This window comes from Acanthochromis polyacanthus, chromosome 12 (genome assembly GCF_021347895.1).
Source record: "Acanthochromis polyacanthus isolate Apoly-LR-REF ecotype Palm Island chromosome 12, KAUST_Apoly_ChrSc, whole genome shotgun sequence".
Lineage (NCBI taxonomy): Eukaryota > Metazoa > Chordata > Actinopteri > Pomacentridae > Acanthochromis > Acanthochromis polyacanthus.
This window is the reverse complement of record NC_067124.1, coordinates 38,029,329-38,053,380: the sequence shown is the minus strand read 5'-3', so window position 1 is coordinate 38,053,380 and position 24,052 is coordinate 38,029,329. Positions and strand designations below refer to the sequence as shown.

The window sequence follows — 24,052 nt, the reverse complement described above, 5'->3', positions numbered from 1 at the left end:
AGAAGGCAACGAGAGTGGCAGGTTTTCAAACTTAAAAGGGCAGGCCCATTCAGAGCGCATACTAATAGCTCTTTACACTCCGCAGAGAGCCGAACCACTCCGACATAACTCAGAATTATTCTAACATTAGACCAGCAGCTATTTCCAGTGACAGGATGATGGGTGGACTTGACACCGCAGTCGGCGTGGTTCCTCGGGAGCGATTAAATCATGATAATGGCCCACCATATTTCCAGCCATCATCACCATCCCGTGACAGTGTCCTCATCAATAACCACGGCACCATTACCGTCTGCCTGACAACAGCAGCAGCAGCAGCAGCAGCATCTGGAAGCGCCGCTGCTTTGCTCTGATGGCATCTCACATTATCCGAGCGTGAAGCCTCGCAGCGCGCACGCAGCCACACAGACGGGCAACTTTCTCACGTGAGTCTCCTCCTCCTCCTCGCGCACACGCAGGCACGCACGCACGCACGCGCTCAGGCTGTTGTTGTTGTGTGTGTGCGTGCGTCGTACACCGTGTACCCGGGTCGCAGCTGCGTACATACAGTAGATACAGTAACGCAGCGGGGGTGTTTGCGCACCGCTTTTTTTTTTTTTTTTTTTTACCGTGCACGTCAACAGGAGCTTCCTTCTCCATAATGACTTTGCGCACCTCGGAAAATCTCCATCCGCCCGCAGAGGATGCGCACATGCACGTGTTGTTGTTGTCCTATGTGCGCATTAAGACGAGCCCGCACATTCAAGAAAAAAAAAAAAAAAAAAAGCCCAAACTCACGGAGGCGGGAGGCTGCGCAGTAACCAAAAAATTACAAAACAAAACAAAAAAATGTGCCGTGGAGGAGCCTCCGCCGTCTCCTCTTCCCTTCTGCTGCTGTCAGCGAATAAGAAATATCACCGCGCACGGAAACACGCTCGGCAACAAGGGGGGTAAAATTAGCGCAAACGAGCGCAAGCGGGGGGCAACGCGGATGCACAGCCCGCTGACAGGCCTCCTGCACACATTAGCGCGGACTGCCATGACAATCTGGAGTCTACGTAGGCTACTTACCCGAGAGGAGAGCGCGTCCCGGAGCCAACTGGCAGGAGGCGAAGGCGCTGCTGTCCGGCTCTCCGCGGCTTCTGGTGCATTAGACGCCGCCGCTGGTTACATAACTAAGGCCGGCGGAGGTGAAAACGGCTCCCACAGGCGAGTTTCGGTGCCGTCGGAGCGCAGCGGCGACGGTGCAACAACATTGGCGCGGGTGTTTTCATAATCACTCAGTCGACAGAGCTGCTCCGTCGGCGCGTCTCCGCAGCTAGGTGGCGGACTGGTTACACTGGATCCTGCTCTTTTCTTTTTTTTCTCTCTCGCTCTCTTCTGTTTTTTCTCTCTCTTCTCCTCCTGCCCACTTTTCTCTGGGGGAAAGTTACGGCAGCAGCTCCCGCCAGTTGTTAAAAAAAAAAAAAGAGAGAGAGAGCCTCAAAATGCGCTCCGGTCAGCCGCTGCGGGGACCTGCGTGTCCGTGCGCCCTCGTGGATGTGCGGGAATGCAACTGCGTGGCCATTTTTCGCGTTGTGGCCAGAGGAGGGGATAGAAAACGGCGAGCACAGCGCAGCACAGGATCTCGTTGCGGTTCGTAATAGGCGATTGGGGAGGGCTATTTAGGCGCTTAATAAAATGGCGACGACTTGGCTAAAGTGGGCCGCTGGCTGGAAGGATTCTGGGGGATAAAAGTTGCGCCGAGCCACACGAGCAAACCGAGCTGCCGTGAAGTTATCACGCAGATCTGTTTATCATGCATCATTTAGACACTACGCATCCGTCCTGAAATAATGTTTCCTCCCAGTTCTGAACGTGAAAACAGGTTTAAACACGTCAGTATAAATCAGTATTGTAATTTTAATAAAAACATCAATAACAAAATTGAGCACAACTGCATCTAAAGATTACTTTCACGGTGAAATAATTAGTAATCTCTCCATTACACGACTATTACTTGAGCACATTTGTAAATGTGATGAAATGAAGAAATTATCTTGGTTTGTCCAAAAATATTCAGTTTATTGACAGAAAAGGGGAAAGAAACCAGAAAATATTCACATTTAAGGACCTGCAATCACAAAATGTAGATAGTTAATATTTAAAAACTACTCAAACTGACAGCTCTTTGGTCTCTAAAATATCGCAAAATGCTGAAAAATGTGAGTCTTTGTTTCCCAGATACCCAAAATGTCCAAAAATATTCAGTTTACTGTCAGAAAAGGCAGTGGAGGATCTGAAATCTTTCAGTCGTTGTGTTTCTTTCAATTTGAAATATCCCAATTTAATTAATACAGCTCAGACAGTTACATTTTATATTAATAAGAATTCTTATTCAGTTTAACATTAGATGACGCATCAGTTCATTGAGTATTTCAGAGCCAGTTTTTTTCTTTTCAATTGTCTGTATTTAAAGTGATATTATTAAAATATAATTGCAATGAAACAGCAGCAACATAAGAAACGACCAAATATACAAAGGAAGTGCAGCTATTTTAATATAATAAAAAAGATCTATCAGTTCGAACATGGTGAAAGTGCAGCTAAAGTTAAGTTAGCGAAACTATGGACAAGCAATGTTTCCTTTTACTTCCTTAAAAATAAAAGCCTCATATTTGCTATTTATTAAAAATCACTAAAAGCAACACTTCCAGTTTGTTTTAGTTTGTTGGCATTTATCGGTGGAGCAGCAGCACATTTTCCACAGACAGTTATACTGTCCGTTGTCTTGTTTTAATCAGTTTTCACTGAAGGACTAATGAAATAATAAATGATAATTTACTGATCAGTGCCGGTTTTAATGAACTTTATGTTCAACTTCAGATTCAGATATAATGTGAGCAGTGAACCCCAGGAGTTGGTAGACTTTATTTGTGTGTGTTGACCAGAGAAGACAGTTAGCATCCAGTGAATATTAGCTTTAATGTGAATTAGCGATGCTAACTGAGCTAGCTGACCAGGCCTGATGAGCAGCTAAATATAGCATCAAGCTAACGATTTTTGTGTTGTTTCCTGTCAGCAGCTGAAGTGTGTTGTGTTCCTGTAATGTGGTTCATACGTTGTAGAATTGGAGTAATTGTGGGCTGACTGATTTACTGGTTATCAATACTTTATTTTTTACTGATTTACGGTAATAAATACATTTAAAAATGGTGCTACTGTGGCTCTGAACCTATATGTAGCTGTGGTTGCTCTGTCTTATGGAGTAATTTGATTGGTTATACGTCACCATAAAACTCTTAAGACATCTGTCTTAAGAAAAAACATCTGTAAACAAAACAAAAACGCATCAACAAAGTTTTCTGTTACAGTTTGTGTTCTTCTAAGTTTAGCTCCAAGATTTTAAATACTTTCATTTACTGCAAATGAATATTTCCTCCAAATGTCTCACTAATAATCATTATCAGCCTTAGAACCCACAGAACACCCCTCTATACTGGACCACACTTAGTACAGTCCAGTTCCCCCTTCTATAAATCTGCTTGGAATCTTCCACTTCCTGTTTGTCAAAGTGGCCTTCTGCCTGGACAGGTTTTGTTGGAGCTCATCAACAAACATTTTGGGTAACTGCACTTTAATCTGGATGGATGACACTGAATTAGAGTCTGTTTTAATGAGACTGAGTTCAGATGTGTAGCTCTGTCATTAAATAGGAAATTATTTCTCAGAATTCACAGAGAAAAGTCTGAAATGTTTGCTAGGTTAGCGTCCCACATGTTCTGTGGCTCAGCTAAAGCTAACTCTCTCCAACTTCTGGATCTCTGGAGTTGCTTGTTGTTCAAATATCTTGCTAGAGGTGCTGAAGCTCAGGAAGTCTGAGATGTTTGTTCAGAATCAGCTCATTCTCAAGTCTGATCTGAACTGTCCTCTTTAGTTTGAACTTTCCCTAAACTTAGGAGTTAATGACAGAGCAGCACATCCAGACTCAGTCTCATTTATGTAGAGGTTAAACTTCAGTGTCATTCATTGATGTTAAAGTGCAGTTTTTCACATGTTTGTTGCTCATGCTCCCGATCAAACCAGTCCAGGTGGAAGACGATGAGAAGAGAAGCTCCAGAGGATGAATATCACACATTTACGTTGGAAATAAATGTCCTTTAATTAGACATCGTCATGCAAAAGTTGGATTTCCCTTTAATGATGTTCAAATCTTTGAGTGTTTTGTTGATGTTGGTTTCTAAATGTTTTCTGACACTCGGCCCCAAAGATTAAAACCTTCTAAGGCCCACAAGCTGCAGCAATTCACACATTATCAACTATCTTTGTGACTAAACTAAGATAAAAAGTGAAAAACTGTCTGATTCCTGCATCATGAATGTAAATCTTTTTGGTTTTTATGACAGTGAACTGAATATAGTGAGTATTGGGTTTGGCATTTTATAAACAAAATAAGAAATGAGTTACTGGAGAAAACAATCAACGGATTACCTGTGGGTTCTTTAGAAATCCTGAACAAACTTTGATTCTCTTCACTGAACAGTAAAGTTTGTGGCGATCAGAAGGTAACATTAGTTTGATCGATGCCTTCAACTACTAGTAGACTTTATCTGGAAAGCAGCTTTCTGAAATGAGTTCTTAGTAAATGTGTCCACAGTCAAACCAAGAACACAAAGAGGAAATGTTTGAAGAAACAACTTGATGTTTTCATTTCAGACTAGAAAACGCTTTAAGACCTTTATCTGTTTTTGCTCTTTTTCATCGTTTTATCGTCTCTTCTGTTTAATTTGATCTTCTAAAGTCTAACTGGTGTCTTTTCAAATGTTTTGTCTTTAGTTTGATTCTTCTTAAATGCTTACTTTGCTCTTTTCTCACCTTTTATTCTTTTCTAATGTCTGATTTGATTTTGAAATGTTTTGTCTGTTTAATGTTTAATTGTTTTTTCCAATGTTTTATCGAGAGCAGCTTTTAGTGATTTATATGGAGAACACTATGATGTTTGCTGAGCTCTGCACTATTAAATGACTAAAGAATATGGAATATTGCTACTGTTTATTATTGTTCTCAGGTTTATTGTTAAATGTATAGAGTGTTGTTTATTGTATTTTATTGTATTTGATTTAAGAATTTGGAGTATTGTTCCTCTGTATTGTTACATTTTTGTGATCAGTGCACTCAACGCATACAAAAACAACATGAATTTTTGAGAAGAAAAAAGCTTTAATGGCAGTTTAATGTCTAAAGGCTTTATGTTTTCATAAAACACCTCCAATGGGTTGAACAGAGTTATAAAAAGTAAACTGTTTGAGATACAGAAATCCATCAGACAGAATGTTTTTCTGCTCTATGACAGTGAGCTCATCACAATTCAGCTATTATTTTTATATATTTTGGGTATCTGGGAAACAAAGAGTAACATTTTTCAGCATTTTGTGACATTTTAGAGACCAAAGACTTGATCAATTGGTCAGTTTGAGAAATTTTCAATTAAAAAAAACAAATTAAGTTTGTGATTTCAGCTTGTCAAATATAAATATTTTCTGGTTTCTTTTCTTCTCTTTGTCAGTAAACTGAGTATCTTTGGACAAAACCAGACATGTGTTCTCTTTAAAAGCATGTTTCACATTTTCCTGACATTTAATAGACGGAACTAATCAATTATTTGAGGAAAATAGCGGTCAGCAGCAGCTCAACATGTCTCCATTTTCCTCATTTGTTGTTTTCTTGATTTTGCGATCTGATTGGCTGTCTGGCGCCGCTACGTCACTTCCTGCAGTGTGCAGCATGATGTCGGTGTCCGTGACAGATCTGCCACACTGAGTCCGACTGCAGCTTCACTGTACTATTTCTCTTTTTTGACCTGTTACTCGGCGCTTTTCTCGGTGGAAGTCGGTGTAAATCCCCCGCTGTGAGCCGCAGGTGAGCCGCTGTCGGTGTGTCTGCGCTCCGGCCGGTTAAGTTAGCTCTGGAGCTACAGTTAGCCGTTAGCTGTTAGCATGGGGTTTGTGTAATACAAGGTTACAGGACACTGCTGTGTTTCTACACTTTATCCGTCTGTGTGGTGCTTCTAATCTCTGAAATATCACCTACTTTTTCCAGATCATGGCTCTTCACAGGTTGTCCTTAAGGCTGCGGGGAACGGTAAGAAACTATAGCTGCTAACCATGCTAAATTTTGATTTATGATGCATTTTTATTTGCCAAACATGTATTTTCAGGCCCGCAATTACGCAAACAAGTGACAAAAAATAGTAATATAATGTCTTAGAGATGTTAATGATGAATTTAAATTGTTTCTCAGTATCTAATTTACATTTTACCCTTGAAACTGTTGCACATTTTACAGAAAATGCAGCTTCTACACAACTCCAAATGTCCCTTGGAATTTCTACCATGTGTTTTAATGCACCGTAAACTGAGAACTGCTGATCCAGTAGTTCTATAGTCAGTTGCTAGTCTTGATTAACACCAAAGAGCTCAGTTAGGACCGCTAGTGTCACATTGTTCCTGCTTACAAGATGTTTAAAGGCTATAAAGTCACATCAGTGTTTTTGGTGTTCACAGTTTGAAGCATGGTGAAAAAGTCCAAGGAGTTCCACACTAAAAGTACTAAAAATACAAAATGATTTATACTCCTTGGACACTTGGAGGAACTAAATCCCAGAGGAGACCTGCAGAGACACCGTTTGACACTAGAACAACAACTTTGAATGTAGTATTTCCCTCTAACGTAAAGTCTTCCTTTTTTTTTTTTTTTTTTGTCTGCAAGTCCGCTCAAAAATGACACCAACCACTCATGGTGTCATTGCTTAAGCTTCATGTGCAATTTTTTTCTTCTTTGTGACTGTGACCATCACCTGCCCTCATGGCAAATTAACCTATCATGTCAACATAAAGTCTTCCTGTGTTTTTTCACTAGTTGATGTTATTTCCAGCCAGAATAAACCTGTTAATGAAATATTTAGTCACTATAAATCTAAATTTAGCATTTGGTATTAATCATATTGAGCTAAATTGCCTGTAATGGACCGTTGTGATTAAAATTTTGCAGGTTTGTCATGTCCGGACTCTTCATACGAGTGGATGCGGGCAGCAGCAGGAGGCTGTAGCTGTAGAATCAGAACTTGAACCTTTCTCAGTCTTCAGAACGCAGGAGAGCGATCCGGTAAGCAGTGTGATTAGGAGGCTCTTAGTGTTTTTTTTTTTGCTTCGTTTTTCCTCACTGTGGCTCATTTTTCGCTGCACATCTGGAGAGGCTTTCATGCAGAATGACACAGAATTAAAAAGTTTAATTTCTTTGATTATATAGTTTACAGAAATTGAAAAAAACGTGGACTCAACATGTCCAACATTTTGTCTACACTCGTTACAAATCCAGCCACATTTTTACAACCTCGACAAACTCGTTGGTTTTTGCACAACTCATCAGTAGAAAGATGTTTCTCCATGCTGAATGGATCTCCAACAACCTGCTCCTCTGTTGCTGATTTTATTTTATTCATCCAGTAGCTTTGTTTTTTTTCTCTCATGATCACTTTGGATAAATTTTGTCCCTTTAGAATTTGTTTGGGGATTTTTTAGCAACTGTTTAAAATCATTTTGCTCTAGTTTTCTTCATTTTGGAGACATTTTGAGTAACTTTCAATCCCAAAGTTTCCATGTTTACAGCCTCTACAAACTTTTTTTAGTATTAAAAAATAACATAATTGATCTTTATTGTCACTGTTACAGAGCATCAAATGGTAGTTTTCCAATAGTTGGAATAAGCAGCACTATTGTTTTTGTCATTTTGTCTCGTTTTATTGTTTTTGGCGTTTTCTGTCTCTTTTTTTTGTCATTTCGTGTCTCGTTTTTGTCATTTCATGTCTCGTTTTTGTCATTTTCTGTGTCATTTTTGTTGTTTGCTGTCTCTTTTTTGTCATTTCATGTCTCGTTTTTGTCATTTCATGTCTCGTTTTTGTCATTTTCTGTCATTTTTGTTGTTTGCTGTCTCTTTTTTGTCATTTCATGTCTCATTTTGCTGTTTTGTCTCTTTTTTGTTGTTTTCTGTCTCTTTTTTTTGTCATTTCATGTCTCGTTTTTGTTGTTTTCCATCTCGTTTGTCATTTCGTGTCTCGTTTTTGTCGTTTTCTGTCCCTTTTTTTGTCATTTTGTGTCTCGGTTTTGTCATTTTCTCTCATTTTTGTTGTTTTCTGTCTCGTTTTTGTCATTTCGTGTCTCGTTTTTGTCATTTTCCATCTCGTTTGTCATTTTGTGTCTCGTTTTTGTCGTTTTCTGTCTCATTTTTTTGTCATTTCGTGTCTCGTTTTTGTCGTTTTCTGTCTCATTTTTTTCATTTCGTTTCTCGTTTTTGTCGTTTTCTGTCTCATTTTTTTGTCATTTCGTGTCTCGTTTTTGTCGTTTTCTGTCTCATTTTTTTCATTTCGTTTCTCGTTTTTGTCGTTTTCTGTCTCTTTTTTGTCATTTCGTGTCTCGTTTTTGTCATTTTCCATCTTGTTTGTCATTTTGTGTCTCGTTTTTGTCGTTTTCCGTCTCTTTTTGTTTTCATTTCGTGTCTCGTTTTTGTCATTTTCTGTCTCTTTCATTTCATGTCTCGTTTTTGTCGTTTTCTGTCTCTTTTTCATTTCATGTCTCGTTTTTGTCGTTTTCTGTCTCTTTTTGTCATTTCGTGTCTCGTTTTTGTCATTTTCCATCTCGTTTTTTGTCATTTCGTATCTCGTTTTTGTCGTTTTCTGTCTCTTTTTTTCATTTCGTGTCTCGTTTTTGTCGTTTTCTGCCTCTTTTTTTGTCATTTCTTGGTTTTGTCGTTTTGTGTCTTGTTTTTGTCGTTTTTAATTTGAGACAGTTGAAATAAAGTGATGTTGATGTAAGGAAAAACGTACATTATACACTTCAGTTTTTACAATTCCTGGCTCTCATAAACGCTCTAATGTTTTTGGTGTTTTTTTGTTTTGACAAATCATAATGAAATACTTTGAGCTTTTACACTGTTGTTTTTGTTGTCAGTTGGTCTTTTTCTCCTTTTTTCGCTCCTTGTTTTTGCGTCTCCTGCTGCAGAATCACCCCAGTCAGTCATGTTGACCCAAAGCCTCACCTCTTCTTCTGCTTCTTTTCAGGCCTGTCAGTCGGAGAAACACCTCGGACAGTTCTACACTCTGCCTCCTGCTCACTTCCGACCTCTGTTCCCTCACGGCCTCCCGTACCGCTACCAGCAACAGGTGCACTGCAAAAACTCTAAATCTTACCGAGTCTATTCGTCTTATTTTTAGTCAAAATGTCTCATCCCCTTTGAGTTAAGATAAATTCACTTAACAAGTGTCATTTCTATCTTGTTCAGTCAAACAATCTTGAAATTATCTTGTTTTGAGTTGAATTTTACGAGAAAACTCGAAATAAGTTTAACCCTCGTGTCGTCCTGAGGGTCAAACTGACCCGTCTTAAAGTTTGAAAACGTGAAGAAAAAAAAAAGTTCTGGAAAACAAAACAACAAAAACACGAGACAAAAGTCAGACAAAAAAAACAACAAAAATGAGACACAAAATGACAAAAAAATCAGAAAAATTACAAAAAAAACAAAAAAAGAGACATTTCTGAACATTTCTTGGTGTAAATAAAGAAAGGTTTTTAAAAAAATGTTTCTTTAGGAACATTCACACAAAAAAATCAAGTGAAAGTCGTTTTGGTTGATTGTTTTTTTGTGAATGTTCTTAAAGAAAATTTTAGAAGTTTTACTGATATATATGGAATCACTTTAGATATTTTTAGGATTTTTTTCGTAGATTTTTACTCATTTTTTAAAAATGTTTACAAGAATTTTCTTTCCAATTTTGGGAGACTTTTTTTTAAATAAAATTTTTAGGAATTATTGGAATTTTCTTCCTGAAGGTTTTGCTAATTTTCAGAAATTTGAGGGATTTTTTTTTTGCTGATTTTTTTGGGATTTTTTTCAGACAAGGAAACAATACTTTTTGGTGCCTGTAAATGAGGACAACAGGGGGGTTAATACATCTCAAATTAGGAGGTTACATGAAAGCAAAAATCTATTCTTGAGTGAGCTTTTTTTTTTTTTTTTTTTTTTTTTAGGCTTATTTTGGGACACCTAAGGTTGACAGTCCTGGTAAAATTTAGCTTAACATAAGTTTTCCCAGCTAATTTTAAGCTCTCAATATTCTAAATATCACATCTTATTTCAACAAATTTTACCAAGACATTTTTCACTTGTTCTACTGGCAGATTTTTTTTTTAACTTATTTCAAAGTAAAAGTTCCTTGAAATAAGTTTTTTTTCCCCCTTGTTTTGAGAGGGGCATTTTTTTCAGCGTGCCTTCTTCTCCGACAGCAAAACGAACAAATAAGAGCTCGTGAACCATCTAGCGTGGATTTATGTGTGTCTGCAGGTGAAGACGTTCAACGAAGCCTGCTTCATGGTTCGCTCACCGGCTCTGGAGGTCATCTCCTACCTGAAGAAAGCCGACTACAGCAAACCCGCTCTGCGATATTTATTCTGTATCCTTCACACTGGCAGAAACATGAACTCTTCTTCTTAATGTGCTCCTGAATGAACCCGCTGTCGTCCTTATCAGGCTGCTCAGACGGTTTGAAGGGCAGCGGGAAGACGATGTCTCTCTGCCACGCCGTCCACTTCTGCTACACTCAGGGCTGGCTGGTGCTGCATATCCCCGACGGTGAGACTCTCAGACATCATAATTATCATAATAAACCGTATTTCTGGAGCATCTTTTGAGGTGTAAGTGGCTTTACAAGACATTAAAGGCAGCAGAGCACAAGAAAACAGCAATTACATGTTAAGAAGACAACCAAACGTGAGTAAAAGCGTGTCAGATATCTAAACCGGAGCGTCTAAATCAGGGGAGTCAAACATGCGGACGACTTTGTAAAGTGTAAAAATTACAGAGAAGACATTAACTGCAGATTGTAAATTATTAAAACTGTACATTTGACAAGTTGTTTTTATCATAAAGTGAAATACTAGATTTTTCATTCTTCTTTCGTTGCTTTGTGTCTTGTTTTTTGGAAAAAATGAATCATGTTGTCTTTTTTTGTCTGACTATTGTCGTTTTGGTTGTCATTTTTCTAATGTTTTGTCTTGCTTTTGTTGATTTTTTTTTTGTCTGACTTTTGTCATTTCATGTCTCGTTTGTTGTCATTCTGTGTCTCATTTTGTCTTGTTTTTGTCTTTTTTGTCATTTTGTTTCGTGTTTTTGTTGATTTTTTTTTTGTCTTTTGTCTGACTTTTGTCATTTCATGTCTCGTTTGTTGTCATTTTGTGTCTCATTTTGTGTCTCATTTTGTCTTTTTTTGTCTTTTTTTGTCTTTTGTTTGGTTTTGTTTCTTGCTTTTGTTGATTTTTTTTGTCTGACTTTTGTCATTTCATGTCTCGTTTGTTGTCATTCTGTGTCTCATTTTGTCTTGTTTTGTCTTTTTGTCATTTTGTTTCGTGTTTTTGTTGATTTTTTTTGTCTTTTTGTCTGACTTTATCATTTCATGTCTCGTTTGTTGTCATTTTGTGTCTCATTTTGTGTCTCATTTTGTCTTTTTTGTCTTTTTTTTGTCTTTTGTTTGGTTTTGTTTCTTGTTTTTGTTGATTTTTTTTTTGTCTTTTTGTCTGACTTTTGTCATTTTGGTTGTCATTTTTGTAATGTTTTGTCTTGCTTTTGTTGATTTTTTTTTTTTGTCTGACTTTTGTCATTTCATGTCTCGTTTGTTGTCATTCTGTGTCTCATTTTGTGTCTCATTTTGTCTTGTTTTGTCTTTGTCATTTTGTTTCTTGTTTTTGTTGTTTTTTTTGTCTTTTTTGTCTGACTTTTATCATTTCATGTCTCGTTTGTTGTCATTTTGTGTCTCATTTTGTCTTGTTTTGTCTTTTTGTCATTTTGTTTCTCGTTTTTGTTGATTTTTTTTGTCTTTTTTGTCTGACATTTGTCATTTCATGTCTCGTTTGTTGTCATTTTGTCTTGTTTTTGTCTTTTAGTCGTTTTGTGTCTCATTTTTCTAATGTTTTGTCTTGTTTTTGTTGATTTTTTTTTTGTCTGACTTGTCATTTTATGTCTCGTTTGTTGTCATTTTGTGTCTCATTTTGTCTTATTTTTGTCTTTTTGTTTCTTGTTTTGTTGTTTTGTCTTGTTTTTGATTTTTGTCTGACATTTGTCGTTTGTCTCATGTTTTTGTTGTTTTGTTTCTTGTTTTAAACGCCTTGTGTTTCCTTTTGGTCTGAATTTAGCTTTTGTCTTATTTTTGTCGTTTTGCTTTCTTCATTGTTTTGTGTATCATTCTTGTCTTTTTGTCCTTTTTTGTCTCACTTGTCTATTTTTTGTCATTTTCCAACTTTTGTCAAATTTTGGTCTCTTTTTTGTGTTGTTTGTCTCATTTGTAGTCGTTTTGTGTCTCATTTTTGTAATATTTTGTCTTGTTTTTGTGTTTTTTGTTTGCATTTGGAAGTTCGCCGTGTGCTAAACCCGCCTTATTTGCTGCTACCTTGTGTAAACTATGAGTCTGTACGTTCATTAATGTGCATTGTCCCGTCAAACATCTGAACTGGAGCGTCCAAACTTCCTCTTTTGCTTCTCGCAGCTCATCTGTGGGTGAAGAACTGCAAAGAACTGCTGCCTTCGTCCTTTAACTCGGCTCGCTTGGACCAGCCGCTGCAGGCCACGACATGGCTACGCAACTTCAGAACCACCAACGAACGCTTCCTCTCCCAGGTACCGACCGTTGGCTCGGCGTGCGTTTGATTTTTCCGTACGAAGCCCCGACGACTCCGCGGAGATTATTGCAGTATTTGTCACGTTACTAATGAGCTTCGACGGGCCTTAAATTAGCCTCGGCTGTGTCTTCGCAGCGGCTCGGCTCACCTGCTGACACACATAAAGTGGCTGAACGGCTGGATGCTTCCACCTGATTCGACCCACATGTGCAGCTGCAGAAGGAGCAGCTTGAAGTTCTCCTCTGCAGCGTGTGGATGGGAATGAAAGAGGATTTTATAATATTATTATTTTGGTTGTTTTAGACTTTTATTTCACAGCTGCAGTGAAGAGAGAATGATCTGATGAAGGGACACACGGTTTATCACCACATAGCATCAACGCTTTGATATAAATTAACTCAGAAACGTCCTCTTTTTTTTTGCTGTAAACTTGGACATTTTCCATGACTTAGCCCTCCTGTTTTCTTCATTTACAGGCACCAAAAAATATTGCTTCCCTGTCTGAAAAGAAATCCAAAAATTCAGCGACAAATTTCCCCAAATTTGCAAAAACCTTCAGGAATAAAATTCTAATAATTCCTTAAAAGTTTCCCTTAAAAATTAGATTTTTTTAAAAATCTCCCAAATTTGGCAAGAAAATATTTTCAAAATTTGAGTAAAATCTTTTTAAGAAATCCTAAAAATATCTAAAGTGATTACATATATGTCAGTAAAACTTCTAGTATTTTCTTTAAGAACATTAACAAAAAAACAACCAAAATCCAGCAAAGTTGATTAGATTTTTTTTGTGAATATTCCTAAAAAACATTTTTAACATTTTTTTTCCACCAAAAAATGTTCAAAGATTTCCCAAAAATGTTGAAAATGCGGACATCAGAAGTTTCACTGAGAAAATATTTATTTTTCCCACATTTTCAAACTTTAAATCGGGTCAGTTTTGACCTGCAGGACGACACGAGAATTTCATCTTGATTTACTGTTTATTCTACGTTTTAACTAGGGCTGGACACGAATATCTCGAATATACGAATATTCGTTCGCTACGGCGGTATCCGGATATTAATTTTCGTATCCGAATATTCGTCCCCCCTCCGGTTGCATGTTACCGGGCGGAACCAATACTGTCTTCCCTCCGCCTTCGGCCCACATCGGCTCATCCCGTCCTGTGATCACATAAACATATACAGGTATGGCTATGTGATCATCCCCACCCCCACCCGTCGGACGTTACGGGGCGGAACGAATATCCGGATATTCGTCTTTAATAGGGCCCGAATATTCGGAGGCCAGAAACCACTATTGGGGCCAGCCCTAGTTTTAACCCAGCAACCCAAACAATGATATGAAACGTTGGATGTTTGCAAATTAAGATTTAGATATAATAACGGGTATAAATATTATCATTTGAACTAAATAAATTCAAGTTGCTCAATGTCGCAGAAGCATCAAAGATGGTCTAATTCTAAAAGCAAATGAAAAAGAAAGTCCACTTTATTAGACAGAACAAAGAAATGAAATAAGATGATAAAAAGCTTCATGTTCAACGCAGACCTCGTTTTCTCGGTGTGTGTGTGTGTGGGGGAGGGGATAAACGCTGTAAACCAGGAGCAGAAACTCCATAAAAGCTTCCCTGTTTCCCTCCAGATAAAGACGACGCATCGCTACGCGTGGACGAAGAGGGAGTTCACCGACGAGGGCCGTCCTCTGGGGGAGCTGGTGAATCAGGTGAGGCCTCTCGGCGCTTCGTTGCAGATGCGTTTTGTCTCAGCCTCCCGGGACGCTTTCACCGTCCGCTACCTGTTCTTCTTTTATTTCTGCCCGCCCGATTCCCCTACAGGGGGCATTAAGGTCTCGGCTTTCACCTCGGCTCGGTCCGCTGCCGATCGATCGCTGATGAAGTGGATCAGAGAAGAGCCCCAGCTTCACGTGCGCGAATTCACCTCTTTCTGTTCCTCAAGCCTTTTCTCTGCATCTTTTTGTGCTTGAAGCTGATTTTGTGCTTCTTCGAGCTTGTAGATTACTAATTATTAGAATTATGCATTGTGATCGGGGCGTGTATTGATTAGCAGCCACATTATTTGACAGAGTAGTCCTGTTTTCACATCTATATCCCCCCTCCACTGAACCCTGAGCCCTGTCTGGGCATTTTTTCATTTGCTCCTGTCACATTTTTCCTCATTTTTCACTGCAATCTAAAGTCCTGCACAACCACGAAGAACTGGAGAGAACTCAGAAATGTCTTCTGCGGACGTTAGAATGCCAGAAATCACAAAAAAACACTGAACAATATTTTAATTTATTTAACTATTCATTTTACAAAATAATTATAAGCAGCAGGAAACCCCGTGGCGACTCCACATGCACTTCTTAATTTGTAGTCTTTCAGAATTTTTGTGATGTAACTCTTGGTCAGAGGCGAGTCAATCGTGGCTTCACAGTTGCACCGAGGAAAGCAGAATTTTTCGTTTTTTACAGAATCCATGCAGTGCACACGGTTTATTTTTGCAGAATTTTTAAACCACGCATGTAGAACAAAGCGAGTTTGATGAAATATTATGATTTTAAGCTCAGATTTGGATAAATTTGGAATGACATGGTTTGTTTTAAAGCTTAAAAATTAAATGAATTGGTGATTTTTAAAAATAAAACAGGTAGAATAATGTGACTTTGATTAAATATTGTGATTTTAAGGTCCAATTTGGATAATTTTGTCACAGATGTGTAGGCGTAGTGTTAAAGGTTATGCATGACATAGTTTGTTTGCAGGCTTAGAAATGACAGAATTTAATAAAACATGTAGAATAATGTGATTTGATGAAATGTTATGATTGTAAGCTAATTTTTTATAAATTATAATGATTTTGGGGCCTTTTGCCAATTAAACAGCTTATCACAGATGAGTAAAATTAACATGAATAGCATAAAAAGCTGGTTTGTCTACAAGCTTAAAAATGAAGGAAAATGGGGATTTTTGAAAACTATAACATGTAGAATAAAGTGATTTTGAAGAAATGTTATGATTTTAAGGTAAAATTTGGATCATTTTGAACGATTCTGCCAAGAAATGGATGTTTAGGAGTAGCAGGAGTTGGATATTTTGGTTATTTTAAGCAAAATTTTGGATTATTTTGCCCATGAAATGACTTGTCACAGATATTTAGGAGTAGTGCTAAAAGTTATGCATGACATGGTTCATTTAGGATTAAAAAATAGAGGATTTTTTAAAGAAAACATGTAAAATGAAATTATTTTGATGAAATGTTATGATTTTGAGCTAAATTTCGGATAAATTAGGATGGTTTTAAATAACTTTGCCAATGAAACGACAAGTCACAGATGAGTATTAGTTTGTTTACAGGCTTATAAATGGAAAGAACTGATAATTTTTTAAAAATTACAACAGGTAGAAAAAGTGATTTTGTTGAAATGTTATGATTTTGTGGTCAAATGTGGATCATTTTGGACAATTTTGGCACGCAGCAGATGTTTAGGAGGAGCAGGAGTTGTAAATTTTGGTTATTTTAGGCTAAATTTTGGATGACATGGTTTGTTTACAGGCTGAAAAATTAAAGAACTTTTAAATTAAACATGCAGAATTAAATGATTTTGATGAAATATTATGATTTTAAGTGGAAATTTGGATCAAAACTTCCCCAGCGAACATAGCATTAGCAGCATCAAAGGTTATGCATGACTCACTTTGTTCACAGGCTTAAAAAATGAAATAAAGTGAGCATGAAACGACTCCATGGATGACCCCCCGCCCACGCTTTGAGACGCTTCTCTGCTCAGATTTTCTCCTGCTAAACATCTGCCGTTTCATTCCCTGTGACCGCTCGCTCATCGACTCTTTTGACGGCGTCTCCTTTGCTTCAGGGGATCTCTCGGGTGAAGAGCAGCAGCGATGTGGTGGGGGCGTTGATGAAGGAGCTGAGGCTGCAGAGCGGCCAACCGGGGGCTGGCTTTCGCCTGGCCGTGGCCGTGGACGGAGTCAACGCCCTGTGGGGGAGATCCACCATCAAGAAGGAGAACAAGAGCGCTGTGAGAAAACAAGCCGTCAGGAATCGCGTTCGTCTGCGTGATGCTGCCGCTGCTTCAGATTGAAAACCTCGTGTTTTTGCTTTCTCAGGTGGATCTGGAGGAGCTCACTTTGATTCACAACCTGAGGAAGCTCGTGAAGAACGACTGGGTGAGAAGAACGCTGGTGTTAACCACAGTTACAGCTGTGAACAAAAGTTCACATCCACTTGTAACGACCACGTGTATCATGACACTCTCGAGCTTCCAATGACTCCTGCAACTCTGAATTTTTCAGTTTGAAAACACAAATCTTTGTCACAAACAACAATCATGTATTTTGATTCCTTTGTAGATTAATTTAAGATCTTCTGGAAATATGACAAATTCTTCTATGCTAAAAATGCACTCTAATATCTGGTTACCTCTGCCAGGAGGTTATGTAATCACCGGAGTTTGTCTGTGTGTGTGTCTGTTTGTCTGTTAACAGCATAACTCAAACAGTCATGGACGGATTTTCACCAAATTTTTACAGGATGTCCGGAAGAGCAAAAGTAACAATCGATTGGATTTTTTTGAAGGTCGAAGGACAATTGCGAGATGGCCACAGAGACCTTCAAAAAAATCCTGGATCCAGACGGTGATCCGGATCACCTCCAAAATCTAATCGATTCTTACTCTTGCTCTTCCGGACATCCTGTAAAAATTTGGTGAAAATCCGTCCATGACTTTTTGAGTTATGCTGCTAACAGACAAACAGATGGCCTGGCGGAGGTATGCGCTCTCCGAGTGCTTTTCTAGTTGGAACTGGTTTCCTTTTGGTTTCCGTCCACAATCTTCTGGTTTATGTTTGACTCCTCTGGACAGAATTGGTGCAGTTCAACTAAAACTTGTTTGTTCATCAGTCCACAGGTTCTTGATTGGTTTCAGTCAGGACTTTGTGGAGATCAGTCTAGAACCTTCATTCTAGCCTGATTGAACCACGTCTGATGTGTGTTTGGGCTTATTGTCTTGTAAAAACATCCAGCTGTGTCCAAGATAGGACTGGGCGATATGGCCAAAAAATAAAATCTCCATTTTTTTTTTTTTTAGTCATCTAGGACGATTACGATTTTAATCGATTTTGTTGTTTCTTTGCGGTCTGTTTGCTATCGCTAGTGCTAGCCATGCCGCACTCCTGTAGCTGCAGCACTCTTCCCATTCTTTAGGATGCCTCTGCTGGAGGTGCTGAAAGAGATTAGTTGTGCTGCTACTCTTGGTTTTCACAGTACTTTTGCAAACCTTTCACGTGACTGTAGTTTGCTCTGTGTCAGTCTTGTCAAAGCCGAACCACTTCCATATAATCGATGTAACATGAGGCCCTTTTCTCGCGACCAACTCTTCGTCTGCTGTTCTGTCCACCATGACGGGGGTGTGAGTGTTTTGGCGGAAGGAGATGAGAGGTGGAAGCAAACGCCAGTGCACAAGTCGTGAAAGGCAGAAGAAGAATCTGTATTGTTATATATTTAAGCTCGCCTCGATTTTACGATTTGGCAAATTTTCAAATTGTCAGGTTTTAAAAAGGCGACTCAATCGAATTAATTCGATTTATCGCCCAGCCTAGTCCAAAATCAACCTTCGACTGATGGTTTTAGGTTTTCCTGAAGAACGTGGAGGTGATCCTCCGTCCAGCCTGAACAGCAGTTTCTGGGCTCCGGATGTTCAGCCCCGTTAATGAGTCATTGGAACTTCAAGACCGTCCTCACGTACGCGGTCTATACGAGTCACAACTGTTCATGGGAATGTTAGACTCCAGAGCTTTTTCATGAACATTTCCTCTCTTCTTTCAGACCGGAGGCGCCATCATCACCACTCTGTCTCAGACTGGATCTGTCTACACGCCAAAATCTGCCTACCTGCCTCAGGAGCTGCTCGGAGAGGTGAGAAAGCTTTATTATCTGTAGGATTTGCCCTTTTTTTTATTTTTGACTGAAGCAATTAGTCAGGAAATCATGGATTGAGCTACATCTTTTTGTCTGTCAGCAACAGAACATATCCAGAAATACTGCCTGAAACTGATTTCTGGGACATTTCTGGGTATTTTATACAATGGAGGAGCTTAAAAACGCCACAAGCAGTCCTCTGATGTTCAGTACTGTTCCAATCCCTTCTGCTAAAGATGTTTGCGTTGTTGGACATTGTGACTGAGCCGTTTCTAATATAATCAGCCTAATGCACCAGTAAATCCATCACTGTCAACCCCCTTTTAGCACATATACAAAACTCAAAGTAAGGTCGTAACATTTGCATCCCACCAGAAGAAAAGTTAAAATTTGAACCGTCTGAACTCCAAAACTCATTGTTAGGTTTAAAAGGCATGTTTTCTTTATAAAACAATCGCCAAAATTACAGCATTTATCAGAGCTAGAAACTGTAAAAAGAGAGAAAAAAAATCAGATTTTTAACTTTCAGACAACTCTTGAAGTCGTCATGTGTTGCTTTGGGTTTAGTCGGGGAAAAGGAACCAAATCTAAGCCTAAAATCGGGATAATCCATCCAAATGACGATATTGTCGCTCTCTCTTTTTCTTTGTGGTTGTTCTGTTCCATAAAGCTGCAGGGCTTTATATATTGCGGTGAGAAATGAGCCCACAGTGAAGAAAAATGCGACAAAAGAAGCAAAAAGAGCCAGAAAGTGCTGCTTGGAGTTGAGGATTCATGTAGAGTTGTGCTGCTGACCACTGACCGACTGTGTGGGCTTCACTCTGCCTTTTGTTTGTGCATTAAGTCGTACTTTAAAACATGAATTATTGATTTCTTCCCTCTGTGCATCTGAATCATGTGAATTTTGTAGAATTCTGTAACAGGAGATTTAGAGTGTTTATAGAGGTCAGAGAGCCCACCAGAGTTCAAAATATGCTAATTTCCCTGCTGTGGGATTATTAAAGTTTTATGTTTTCTTACTAATAAAACTCTTTAAATCTGCTTTTAAACTCTGAACAAACAAATACAGAAAGTCGCCTTCTTTTCCTTTCTTTTATGTTGCCCAACAGCATCAACTTCATCAGTTTATTTCCACTTTCTGATGAAGCTTTTCTCAACTTCAACCGACCGTTTTTACTCTTTCTGCTCTTCTTTCTTCTTAATGACGCTTTTTTAAACATGTTTTCTTGCTGCTCTTATTTTGAAAAGCACCTTGTACGTCCAGTTTTGTAAATAAAGTTTATTATTTGTGATAATTATTCTTCATTATTATTATTCTCCTCAGACCGGATTTGACAGCATGGATCCGTTCATCCCGGTGTCGGTGCCGAACTACAGCGAGAAGGAGTTCGAGAGCGTTTATCTTTATTACCTGGACAGGAAGTGGCTGCAGCATCCTCAGAGTGAGTCAGCATATTTAGTTAGACACATGAGGCGGCATTTAATTAATATCCTCATTAATTGATCAGCTGTTTGGTCTGTAAAATGTCAGAATATGGTGAAAAATATTCAAATAGGAGAAAATATTTTCATTTAAGATCTCGATATCAGAGAAATTTGACATTTTTACATATAAAATGACTAGTTATTAAGCCTTCTGTACAAGTTTTAGTCATTTTGGACTCATTTTTAAGCCTTTCGTATGAGATTTAGTCATTTTGAACAAATTTTTCAGCCTTTTGTAAGAGTTTTACTCATTTTGGACTCATTTTAAGTCATTTCAGACAAATTTTTAAGCCTTTTGTATGAGATTGTCATTTTTGACTACTTTTGAGTCACTTCAGACAAATTTTTAAGCCTTTTGTTTGAGTTTCAGTCATTTTGGACTCATTTTGAGTAATTTCAGACTCATTTTTAAGCCTTTTGTATGAGATTTAGTCATTTCGAACAAATTTTTAAGCCTTTTGTAAGAGTTTTACTCATTTTGGACTAATTTTGTTTTTAGTTTTTTTTTTTATTTGACTTTTAGTCATTTTTAAGCGTTTAATTTTTTTGAACAATTTTTTTATTAAAAATGTAAATTTCAATTTATATTTTCAAAAACGTATAGGAAAATATATATATATAAAATATAAACAAAAAGATAAAATATATAACGGGTGGCATCTCGGCAGTACTGTACAATTACAGTATAAATTTGTACATACACACTTTTTTAAAATAAATTTACATCCCGTGAGAAAACAAATGAAAACATGAAAAAACACGGTCACCAGCATACAGTCCAGCTTGTCCAACCAAAGTGGTGACATATTGGAGCCCAAAGATCATTAAACTCCTCAGTGTTCAAATGGAGTTGTGCTGTCATTTTTTTCCATACTGTAAACATTTTCCACTGCTCAGGAGTGGGGGGGCTGAGTCACAGCTTTGTAATAGCTTTTCTTGCCACCAATTTAATAAGTTCTTTTTTAAACCCTCCCTTGGTGGAATTCCCATTATAACATTAACATATTATTAACATAGTTTGAATTGCTTCCTCAACCCTCCACCAAAAAGGGTTTCAGGATGGGACAGCCCCAAAAAATATGTGTGAGTGGTCTCCTACGCAATTAGTTTCTCCAGCACGGATTTGATTTACTTTTGTCAAAATTAAATATGACACATAGCCTCGCCGCGCTAGACAACCCACGGCAACGAATTTAATTCTCTGCCAGGGTGGGTCTAGTTACCCTCCATAAGGCTCGAGGCTGGATTCTCCTAAAACTGGCCGGACCAATCACCATGAAGTGTAGAGTCAGAAGGCGGGCGTAACTAAGTGACGACAGAGGCGCGACGATTCTGACAGAAACAACCGGCGCACAATAAACAGTTATCTTTGGACTCGGCTTTGGCCACAGCCCTTAAAGATTTGAAGCTAAAATTCAACTTGAAAGATAAACAAAGGACGGCACTGAAGTGTTTCATTGAGAAGAAAGACGTATTTGGACTTATGCCGACGGGATATGGCAAATCCTTAATATACCAGTTGGCTCCGCTGGTTGGGAAGCTAATGGGACTTAGCCACAATCCGCCGGCGCTCTAGGAACTACGTCAGCCTATTCGTTGCACTGATTGGTTGTATACCTACCCAATTGCTGCAGAGTGATTTGATAGACAACCTTTTAGCCCGCCTCCCTCCCTGTCGAGAGTTCCTAGACCCTTGTGCCGTCAGAACATGGGTCTAGCGCGGCTAGGCTATATGACACAGGGAGTCTTGAAAAATCTCATCATCGCTTTCCAACCAGATTCTTTCCATACAGGATTGTTTGCAGTTTTGTGACAGTTTTCACAAGCTTTCACCCATTCTTCATCTTCAATATTAACGGTCGCCTCTAACTCCCATTTCCTCTTTATGTGAAGGGAGTTGTCGGATAACTGCGCTTGTACATCTTTGATACAACCTTGACCTGACTTTTTTCTTTGATAATTTTAATAAGATGGGCTTCGATAGTAGTGGGTTTTCGTTTTAAAATTTCCCCTTCCCCTTTAGATTTTATATAATCCCCTATCTGTACATATCGATAAAAATCTTTGGAGCACAGCCCATGCTGGTCTTGTAATTGTTTAAAAGACTTTAGGATCTCCCCATCAAACAGTTCGTGTACAGTTGTCAGTCCTTTTTCTGCTCAAGTCGCAAAAACTGAGTCCGTTAGGAGGCGGAACGAATATTCGGATAATTCGGATATTCGTCTTTAATAGGGCCTGAATATTTGGAGGCCAGAAAACACTATTCGGGCCAGCCCTACTTTCCTTTCGTTTTTGAGTCATTTCAGACTAATTTTTAAGCCTTTTAGACGAGTTTTAGTCATTTTGGACCCATTTTGAATCAGTTTGGACGTATTATGAATCATTTTGATGAGTAATTTATATTAATTTGAGCCCTACTGAGGCTTAGACAGATGAATTCATATTTTCAGTACAGGATTGACTTCCAGCCATACAAATGTACAGTCCTGTACTCCTTTATGCTGCAGATTTGAATTATTTTTTCACTAATTGAGGACTAAAGAAACAGTAAAATTCCTGCAAACAAAAAAAAAGAGTGATGAACTGAGTTTTCATTCTTAGATCGACTGTTTGTTGCTGCATTTTTTAAATTTCTGTGAATAACTTTTGATGTATTTGTTTCTTTCAGGTCGGACAGAAGATGGGAAGAAAGAACTCGTCTTCCTGAGCAACAGGAATCCGTCGATGTTGGACAGAATCTGCGGCTTCTTGTGAACATTTAACTTCCACACAAAATATCTCACAAACAACAACAACGTTACTGTCGCAGAAATACAGAAAATACTTCGACATGCAAACGTCCGTGTCTTTAATATGTGTCCTCTGTAAATTATGATGCATGACTTTGATAATAAAAAGTTTAAAAGTTCCTTTGTTGTTGTTTGTTTTTTCTGCTTGTTAATTGAATTCAGTGTGCTTGATTTGCAGATATAAGGCAGATAAAAACTTTGGAAACACTTTACGTTTATTCGTATTTATCAAAGGAACAGTTTTATCAATCTGTGTTTGTTTTTCTGTATTTATCAGAATTACTCCAAACCCTTTTCAGAAGAAAAAAAAAAAGATGAAAGCCCTGATCAGAGCTGCTGTTTAAATGACCATAAATCCATATAAAACCTATTTATAAAACACATTCTAGGAAGGAGAAAAGAAGCGAGTTGTTAGAATGATTAGAAACAGACCTATGAGCCACGAGAAACTGGATTTAAATACACATAAATGTAATGTACTCAACTTGAATAATTGTATTTTTTAATAAAAAATATTTAATAAATTGGAACTAAATTTAGTTGCTGTAAAAAAACACATCATTGGTGTGCAACTCTGTATTCTACTATATCCAGTATTTTAAATAATAATGTTTATTGAGGTAAATTTGAGTTATATAGTAATAGTATGACATGAGATAAATAGTATTTTTATATTATTATGTCTTTATATTGTATTTTAGATAAAATAACTTTGACTTGATATTACAGAATCTTAACCATAAATAATTAAATTGGTAAATTAGTATTTTATATTATATTATTTTTATCATTAACATTGATGTCATTATTATATATTTTAATATTGTATTTTATATAAAAACATTTTTATAATATTCTGAGGATCTAAGCTTTACATTTAGTCTCCTGAACATTATTTTCTATCTGCTCCTCCTCCTTTATATTAATAATCATTATTATAATAATGATTATTAAAACTATAAAAATAATAACATTATTATCATATTATTATTATTATTATTGTATTTTTATGTTATATATTTGATATAAAATAACTGACTTAACCTTAATATTTTATCTTGTCAGTTAAATTTATGTTTTTTAAAACTATTGCAGTCCTAATTTATTTAATCTTAAGAATAATTTATCCTAGTTGTTCTAATCTGGTGAATTAGTATTG

At 37.7% G+C, this 24,052-nt stretch overlaps 1 protein-coding gene across 3 annotated transcripts; it reads left to right on the top strand.

Annotated features, from left to right (window-relative positions):
• The first annotated feature begins 138 nt into the window (after positions 1-138).
• On the top strand, positions 139-23,013 carry dap3 (death associated protein 3). 3 transcript variants are annotated; one of them, XM_051956957.1, is made up of 13 exons: positions 139-425; positions 6,058-6,099; positions 7,009-7,122; positions 9,074-9,175; positions 10,354-10,462; positions 10,549-10,641; positions 12,548-12,678; positions 14,325-14,405; positions 16,557-16,721; positions 16,810-16,869; positions 18,527-18,616; positions 19,944-20,061; positions 22,773-23,013. In XM_051956957.1, exons 2-13 carry the CDS (start codon positions 6,061-6,063, stop codon positions 22,856-22,858), a joined length of 1,188 nt encoding a protein of 395 aa, XP_051812917.1. In that variant the 5' UTR covers positions 139-425; positions 6,058-6,060; the 3' UTR covers positions 22,859-23,013. The 3 variants fall into 3 exon arrangements, with proteins under 3 accessions (XP_051812917.1, XP_051812916.1, XP_051812918.1); XM_051956956.1 differs by lacking the exon at positions 139-425 and adding an exon at positions 5,712-5,877; XM_051956958.1 differs by lacking the exon at positions 139-425 and adding an exon at positions 5,712-5,886 and having other exon boundaries at positions 6,056-6,099.
• The last annotated feature ends 1,039 nt before the right edge of the window (positions 23,014-24,052 follow it).

Excerpts from the sequence above, each read along its gene's own strand:
- dap3 (XM_051956957.1), top strand. The coding sequence starts at position 6,061 with ATGGCTCTTCACAGGTTGTCCTTAAGGCTGCGGGGAACG. Across the intron at positions 7,123-9,073 it reads GAACGCAGGAGAGCGATCCG|GCCTGTCAGTCGGAGAAACA; the intron begins GTAAGCAGTGTG and ends GCTTCTTTTCAG. Across the intron at positions 20,062-22,772 it reads GTGGCTGCAGCATCCTCAGA|GTCGGACAGAAGATGGGAAG; the intron begins GTGAGTCAGCAT and ends TGTTTCTTTCAG.